Source organism: Oratosquilla oratoria, chromosome 38 (genome assembly GCF_046742065.1).
Source record: "Oratosquilla oratoria isolate Oo_2021 chromosome 38, ASM4674206v1, whole genome shotgun sequence".
Classification (NCBI taxonomy): Eukaryota; Metazoa; Arthropoda; class Malacostraca; order Stomatopoda; family Squillidae; genus Oratosquilla; species Oratosquilla oratoria.
This window is the reverse complement of record NC_134814.1, coordinates 26743429-26752537: the sequence shown is the minus strand read 5'-3', so window position 1 is coordinate 26752537 and position 9109 is coordinate 26743429. Positions and strand designations below refer to the sequence as shown.

Genomic DNA, 9109 nt, shown 5'->3' with positions numbered 1-9109 from the left:
CCCCGCACCAGCTGCAGCAGAGTTGGAACCGAAGAACCTCTTTAGTTCTGGTCGACGCTCATGCCACGGCGGAGACGGGCGAAGTCCTCAAAAACGATGTTGTCATCAACACCCTCCTGGCCCTGGACCCTCATGGAACCGGAGCCTATGCAGAGAGAAGAAAGTGATTTAATCAAACCTGCTTGCAACAATACATGTATATGTATAGTCCAACCCGGCCGTCGCGTAGCAACGATCCGGGTTTTTTCAAAATGTGATTCCATAGCGCTACCGATTGTATCATCACTGAGCATCAAATCTAGGGGACCCTGGATCGAAGCTTCGCGACGCCCGGGTTTGATTATTTGAAGGACTTCACTGTAACGAGTGGTTTGTTTATACACACACACGCACACACACACACACACACACACACACACACACACACACACACACACACACACACACACACACACACACACACACACACACAGGGTTCGACTCTCGCAAATAATATCAGTATCGCAGCGCTGAGGGGTGTTACTCCAACTCTCGTGGGCGGGTGTGTGCAAGGTCATAGCATTACCCATAGATCGGACCTACGAGCTCTGAGCTCTCTTCCAGGAGGGAAATAGCTGTCGATCACGAGTCCAACACGTGATCCAAAGACCAAAGACCAAGTGAATATATATATATATATATATATATATATATATATATATATATATACATATACATATATACATATATCATATATATATCATATATATATATATATATATATATATATATGTATGTATGTATGTATGTATGTACTCGTATGTTGTGTGTCTGAATGCATGTTTTGTATATGTATACCTGTGCATATATGTGGAAGACAAATGTGTCATAGTGGTAAAGCAAACTCAAAAAACTATTCTGTATTACCTCATCACCTTACCATTCACATGTGACTACGTGTTGTATATATAAATGCACGTGATCACATGCACTCGTATATATGTACGTAATGCATGCATAAATATATGCAAATGTGTGGTAGGGTGGTGAGGTAAACACAGAATTGTTAGAGTTATATTTCTGATGTTTCGCCCTTACCAGGATTTCTTCAGAGTATAACTTCAATAGTTCTTTGTGTTTACCTCACCACCCTACCAATTATCTGCCTTACCTAATCATATACAAGCGTGTATTTGTACTTATGTGACATTCTTGTACACTAAGAAGTAGCTGTGACTCACAGGGGTTGGGGTGCATGATCTTGCAGGGCAGGTCAGCGACGAGCTCACCGCCCAAAGCACCACAGTTGAGCTTCACACGGCAGGAGTAAGAGACGACGACACCACCAGCATCGCTGCTATTCTTGCCAGAAGCCACAACAGTGGAGGAGGCAAGGTTGGCATCACCGTCCTGGTAGGATTAGAGACGTCAACGATTAGTTCCATGTTCAGGGAAATTACTTAACACTCAGTCTAGTGATAGAGTTTATATTAAGGGATCTCAACCAGGAAGGAATTAGGATAACAGACATACAGAATCAGAATGATGATTGGTCTAAAAAAAAATACGATCCTGCAGATTTTACAGGCTACACAGTCCTTAGGGCTTCATTTTAAGAGTCAGAGACTGAACAGTTAAAGATAGATATGCCATCTTTTGAATAAGAGGTTTGTAAATTGTGGAGATGACGGTATTCTGGCCTTAGGCGGGGGTGGAGGTAAAAAAGAAATAGGTTGTGAACCAGTGGTTTCCATTTCATAGTTTTTTGTTTTGTTCTTATCGTCATCTACGGGATGTCTTCAGTTGAAATGAGTCAACGATAGAACACAAGATTTTGACATGTCTTTTGTACTTTGTTTCCAAGAAGGATCCATTGATTACAATGATACTCACCTTGAGTTTGCCATCAAGAGCAATTCCGACCTTGGTCTTGTTTGAGCTGGCCACAGGTGTCAGGGAGAACACCTTGTTCAGGGAGGCACTAGGAGTGATGGGGCAGCCTTCCTTGGACTCGAGGGAAGCCACCTGTCGAAGTAGAATTCACGTCACTCATTCATTTCGAACTAGGGTGGAATGAGCTTAAAACAACTTTAGAGAGACAAAAAACATAAGTTCTCAGTTAATAACGCACACTGTGATGTTATAGAGTGCAATAAGCTTAAAACACCTTGAGAGAACAAAAAACATAAGTTTTCAGGTAATAACACGAACTTTGAAATGTTGTTATGGAGAAACTCATGTTACTGGGAAGGTGGTATTACCTCGCGAGTGAAGTGGCTGTTGGTCATGGTCACTTCAACGTGCTGGATGATGGCGCACTTGATGTTCTTGACAGTCTTCTTGCTGCCGTTGTTGATGTTGAGGGTGGCCTGGACCTGCTCGCCATGGTAGAAGAGCTCCTTGTCAAGGGTGACCTCAAGGTTCAGCTTGCCAGCGGAGAGGGTGAAGCCCTTGGACACCAGGGTGCTGGGCTGCCTCTTGTTGCGTTCCAGAGGAGCGTATTGGACCTTCCTGACGGCGAGGTTGACGGAGTTACGCTTATGGGGCTTCTCGTCGGAGTTGTCGCCAACGAAGACCTTCAGGTCATAGATGACACCAAGAGGCTTGCTCTGCAGGAGGAAAGGACATCGGAGGTTTGCGTTTAGAAATTGAAATTAATATTCTTCGTGGATCTATTTCACTAAGCTGCGTTCGGATTTTCCCGACCACAGGAAATCCACAATAGCGACGAAAAGTAAACACCTCACTTGATTTTCTGATTTTAGTCACAGGGGATCGTTGACAAAGAGTATCATTTGGACCAAGGGTACCTGTATTGCAGCTATTAAGTGATTTATTTTGTCTTTCTTTAGAGAGCTGAGCAATTATTCGGTTGATTTAACTCAGCGGAATAGTACTCTGACACTTACGGAATCATCGTCGCCGGGCTGGAGCTGAACGGAAGCGGGGGCAGACTGGGGGATGTTGATCACAAATGGATAGGCATTGCCACCCAGCTTCTTGACGAGGCGGTCCTGGACTGGAGTCACCTCGAACTAAAAGAAGACCAAAAGTGCTATCAGAAACAGTAACTTTGGGTGATGTTGACATGATCTTCATCATGAAGAACACACAATCAAATGCCAGCAACGACCTCTTCGTACTTGGTTTGGAGGTGCTTGTTGAGAACCGACTCACCTTATCGCTGGACGGATAGATCTGGTGGGATGCAATGACGAGCTCCTTGCTGAATTGCAAGCCCATAACCTCATCCTCCTCGCGACCATGACGGTACGTGACCGTGACCTGAAAGTGGCAGAAGAAAGAGAACGTGTAAGATAAAAAAGGACAGAAGAAAGAGAACGTGTAAGATCAAAAAGGACAGAAGAAAGAGAACGTGCAGGAAGAAGCTTCAGAAAAAAGATAAACTGCAGGGTGAAGCTGTAGAAGAAAGAGAACATGCAATATAAAGTTGAATTTTCATAGAAAATGCGCAAGGTGAAGTTGAAATATCTTAGACAATGTGTAAGGTGAAGTAAAAAAGAAAGAAGACTGTCTTGAATGGTGAAGAGGGTTAGGAACTGAAGAGTCACATATGAAAAGCGTTTGAATGCAAAAGCAATGATAACTAACCAATTTTATATAGCCACAAAATTCGACCAGGCAGTCTGCGCGCACGCGTGTGTGTGTGTGCGTGTATGTATATGAATATGTTTATGTATACTTACATGTATTATAGTATCGACAACCTTCCACAGGTTTCCTAGCACTCTGGGTAAGTCTCACGTTCTTAAAAGCCCCAGAAAATGCAGTAGTCTTTCATTATTTATAGCGTGAAGCCTTACATGCCTGTGGCGTTAAGCCCCCCTCCCTCTCCCAGCTCCCACTGTGACCTCCGTTTTCGGTTAAGACTGTAATGTCTGTACAAGGGGGTGGGGGATTAGGTAGCTGCATTGGGGGGCGATGGGTCGCTGCCAGAAAGGGCTGACCTACCGTTCTGGTCAACTTCTAAGGCTTGTAAAGTTAGTGCCTCCTTTGTTCACGAGGAGTTATCACATTGGGATATTTTTCCTCCATCCTCCAATTAATCGGCGGTACCACCCACCTCCAGCACATTTCCGCTGTAAAATCACTATTTTGTTTTCTTGACAGTTTACATAAAATGTCATTAGATATGCTGGAGGAAAATCTATTTTCCTCTTGCATATCAGATTCCTTCCCGAAAGCTGCGGGCTGCAAATCTGCTCCAACAGTCGGAGGAAGAATACCCGCAGACTTGTGGGGTTTTGAATTAGTGGCAGTTTTTGAAGTGAAACGGTTGAATTGAGTGATGAGGTTAGTGGTAGGAGCAGTGAAGCATTGGTACATTTAAAAAGAGGAATTTCGTACAATCGGTTTAGGGATTTGTGCCTTGACTGTTCTGATGCAAGTCCATAGGGTAGCGATGACTAAACTGAGATTTAACCAATTAAGTGAAAACAACAATTGTGTGAAATTTATTTGATTTAACGTGACAAACTACCCCCTCCCTCCATCATTAAGAGGCTAGGACAGTGCCCCTTACAGAGGGTTTTGTGACGTGGAATTTAATGAAATATGCCCTTGGTCCAATGCGCTCGCGGTAGGGTTCGAGCAGCCACCACCTCGACCTCCGTCGCAAGTGGTGACGCTCTAACCAGCTCGGGGGTAATTAGTCGAGAAATTTGTAGCATGACTGTTTTCATGCAGAAATACGGTCTTTAGGGATTAAATAGTTAACCAAATGTGTAAAGAACAAAGCCATGTTTGCTAGTAGCAGCGATGTAATTCAAACAATCAGGCCCGGCCCTCGTGAGCTTTGAACTTGGTTCCCTCTGACCATTGATGGTGTGGAATAAGATTTTGTTTGTATGCATCTATTGATGTAACTTTTGAAACTGAAATACTAATGAAATGTGACAAATTATACAAACTGGGCATAGTATATATAATCATATGGAAAAGCGTGGGATTTTTTTCCAAAAAGAGTACAGTAAATAAAGAGATGTGACTGAGAGAAAGGGAGAGGAAAAAAGAAAGAAAAAATTAAAATGCAATCAAGAATACATTATTTTCATGATAGGAGAGATCCAGAGACAGAAAACATAAAAAAAAATCGCAGAAAGAAAATTTATACAACATTCAAGAGAGATAGGAAGAGGGGGAGTGAGAGAAACAAATAGAAAACGGAAGAAAAAAAATCACAAAACATATACATGCAATTTTCAAGACAGAAGAGAGAGACAGAGAAAAGAACGAAAACGTAGAAAAATTGCAGAACAAATCATAGATACATAATTTCAAGACATGAGAGAGAGAGAGAGAGAGAGAGAGAGAGAGAGAGAATATTACTTACGGCCGCGAAGACCTTCCGTCCGCGAAGGTAGTCATTGTCGACGAGAACTACGCCATCGACGGGTTCGGTGGAGACGGTGTTGTCTACGAAGTCCCGACGACCGAGGTATACAGTGATCTTACCTGAAACGGGAAAAACAGGTGTACGGTGAACACCTCTTCACAAAGGCCACACTAGCTCGTTTCACACGTATCGACTTTGCGCCGTACGCCGTCCACGACACGACGTCGTGCTCTCAAATAACCATGGATGGCTATGGATGCTTTCACACATGGTCGTGGTCGTGACCTGTAAAAACGTCTATAGACACCCATAGTTGAGAGCACGACGTCGTGTCGTGGACGGCATAGGCGAAAAGTCGATACGTGTGAAACAAACCTTAGTCGAAGAGAAAAAGTTGCTTACAAGAGGAGATTGGTTCCCTAGCAGTGTGACGGGAGTGAGAGTGTGCCACTTCTTCCTACATGTTTTGGCATGGAAGGGGAAGATGTCTGGTCTAAAGGCGTTATCAATCTTTTTTTAAAACGCTATCACTCTGGGCTATTTTTCCTCCGACTGTTAGAGCAAATTTGTAGCCCGCATATTTCGGGAAGGAAGAGTGTTTGAATACAAATGCAATGATAACAAAACAATGTTGTTAAATAAATAAAAAAAACTAGGCTGTGTGTATGTGTATGTATGTATGTGTCGCAGTATTGGTAGTCGGGAAAAAAATGAAAATTCCTAATTCTATGTTCAACTAGATTATGATTTGAATAGTTCCACGAGTGACCATTACTGTGCCCTGTTCAATAAGTACAGTCATGAGCAAAAGTTCTGACCTACCTAGAGTTTTTCATGACATTTTTTTCAATAAAATCACCCAACTGTAAGCTATAGACTACATAGGAAAATATATTAACGTTGTAAGAACAGTAGCGTGGGTCAAAAGTTTTGCTCGTGACTGTGACTAAAACATTTTAATGCACGCTATTGCCAGACAGTTTTATTCAGTCGGGATTCGAACCCGGACTGAAGACGATATCGGTGGCCCGAGAACATTTTCAGCCGAGGTCTGGTTTCCAGCTGAATGAAATCGTCTGTTAATGAAAACAAGATCTAAGGCTATAATCTGCTGAAACACCACTGGGAGGCATACGTTCAAATCCCCAGGGTAGAAGGGAAAAGAGGGTGCAGATAACTTCATACGTAAGCACTACATATGTTTATGCCCCGTCAGGCTTGCCTGGTGCATTGCGCAGGTACTGAATGCACACAAACAAGGTGTGATCAACATTTTCCTATCACATGCACAAACTACCCTCACACAAAGTGGGACAGGCAATGCTTACATAAACAAACAAAGCCTGCCCAATGCCCTCCTACTACATACACACATTACACTCTCAAGAAAGTGGAACATGCTTATATTCCTGAAGTTTCTACTCGAAGTTGGGATTTGCCCAACTAACTAGTGGGTGAGGGATTTCTGGTCCTTTTTTCTAAACTGAATGAAATAGTCTGATTTTAGCCAGAACAGAATAGTAAAAGTTGGCACAGGTTTTGAAAAAGGTTGACGTTTCACACTATCACAACATTTGTCCCAAAAACAGATTAAAAAACAGTAACATGTATGTAAAGTTACGACAAATCGATTACTAAGCTTCGCCACTGGAATTCGAACCTTTAAATGTGCGACTGCTTGCCACAAAGCAAGGACATTACTGTTGTGCCACGTTTGTTCTTAAAATTAAACGATCTGGACGATCGTTCGTTTAAATGATCAAGCGTGGTACAACGGTAACGTTTTTTGCTTTGTGGTAAGCACTCGTACTTCTAAGGGTTTCAGTCCTAGTAGCAGAGCTTGTAACAATCATCCTACAACGTACCATTAGGTGCGGTCTTTTTGAAGACTTTCACGGCGTTAGTGTTAACCATGGATGTGGATTGAGTGGTTTCCTCTTAAAGAGAAAAAGTCAAGCGAAGTAGTTACCGGTCGTGATACGAGAGCGGGAATGCGATGCGACCGGGGTCTGGGCCCGGTATATATACTGGGAGTAATCCTGTTAATGGAGAGCCTTTGAGGTTTCAGGGGTCTTTGCGTCACGGGGGGTTTTCTTTAGAGCGAGTCTTGCGTAGGTGGAAGGGGCGGGGGACGGGTGTGTGTGTGAGGTGAAGATGAGGTAGAGAGACAGGCAGAGGCAAAGAGACAGAGAAAGAGACAGAGAGAAAGGGACATAATAGGTAAACAGAGATAAACATCCGCTTACAACTAATCTTCTAGAATGTTACAACAAAGTTATCTCAAACCACAACAAAAAGAACTTCGTATATTTAGTATATCTGAACTTCAAACAATGAGGCCTGGCAATCGCGAAGCTTTGAATTCAGGGCCCTCGGTTGGCACTCACGCTCATAGGGACCCGAGTTCAAAGCTTCGCAAGGGCCGGGCCTCATTGTTTGAATTAGATCGCTGCTACTAGCAATTCATTTCATTATATATACTGTTCCTCAAGAGAGACTACTGATTAACTTCGATCACATGGAGTATGAGGTAGCCTGCTTTGTTAGATTAACAATTGGATAAACATTTGTAGAGTTATTCTGAAAGGCAGAACCTCCAGATGGGAAAAAGTCACAAGTGGAGTTCTTCAGGGCTCAGCTCATATAGACCGTGGGCTGAAATCTGTACCCAAATTTGTTGACTATATTGCTGTACAAACGACCAAATGACTTCTTGTCTAATTAACAATTGTCGACATCCATCAGAGTAAACACCATGTAAGGACGGAGCATTTATTAGTACAACGTTTCGTTTGTTAGAGCTTTATCAAGTACACGAAAAATTTCCACTAATGTACTTGATCAAGGCTCCGTCTTCTCATTTTTTTTTTTTTTTTTTTTTTTTTTTTTTTACATGATCACCCAAATCAACTTGATAGAACCATGCTCTGGAACACGGTAAATGAAATTCGACCCAATATAGTGTAAATTTATGGGCATAGATAGAGATAATATAAAGTGTGCATACGAGATATTTGAAAGAAAAAGGTAAAAGGCGAAATGATTTTGGTGTAACTAACAATTATAGATTTAATGATTTTGGTGTAACTAACGATTATAGATCTACGAATGAGAGAGAGCAAATAAGATTGTTTGACTGATAGCACGATCTATTGACTTTAAAAGGTGGTGGCACACTAGGCATTTCTTGCTAGCTTGCTACTTGCTTTTGCTACTTCGTTTGAGTAGAAACTACTTCGGTCACGATCTTTTGTTTTTCAAATTTCCAAATATCAATTTACTCTTGCGTCATTTAGTGAGAAGCCGAATGACGAACTAAGAGAAGTTAAAACTATATAAATGTTAGACACATTGTTGAGATGTTCTTCCGGAAGTCTAGAATATTGTAACCAAAGTCGTTTTTACTCGAAACAACAAAAGCAAGTAGCATGCTAGTCTAGTGTGCCTCCACTTTAATTAAAGGTCAGAGTGCAATAGATGAAGTAATTTTTCTAAACCACCCACTCCATTTTAGAAATGGTTTTGTAAATTATCCCAGTTCACCATCGTAATAGACATATATATATATATATATATATATATATATATATATATATATATATATATATATATATATATATATATATATATTATTATTATTATTATTATTAAAATACGTGTTTATAAGAGTGGATTCCCGAAGATTTCCGAAGATTCCCGAGACGTGCAACCAGTCTTCATATATCGGCAGAACGGCATAGTAGTCAAACATTGTATCTAGATGATAGTGCCTTA

At 41.6% G+C, this 9109-nt stretch overlaps 1 protein-coding gene across 1 annotated transcript in view; it reads right to left on the bottom strand.

The window, feature by feature from the left end:
• LOC143020028 (arrestin homolog) overlaps positions 1–7355 on the bottom strand; it is an 8166-nt gene extending 811 nt beyond the window's left edge. Inside the window, exons 1-8 of the mRNA XM_076176151.1 lie at positions 7201–7355; positions 5333–5454; positions 3157–3264; positions 2889–3014; positions 2241–2588; positions 1873–2004; positions 1221–1389; positions 1–145 (exon numbers count right to left, since the gene is read on the bottom strand). The exon at positions 1–145 is cut by the window's left edge and continues 811 nt beyond it. Of these exons, the coding sequence (XP_076032266.1) occupies positions 42–145; positions 1221–1389; positions 1873–2004; positions 2241–2588; positions 2889–3014; positions 3157–3264; positions 5333–5454; positions 7201–7249 (1158 nt within the window). The 5' untranslated portion in view covers positions 7250–7355 and the 3' untranslated portion in view covers positions 1–41. The remainder of the gene's footprint in view (positions 146–1220; positions 1390–1872; positions 2005–2240; positions 2589–2888; positions 3015–3156; positions 3265–5332; positions 5455–7200) is intronic.
• Between the last annotated feature and the right edge of the window lie 1754 nt (positions 7356–9109).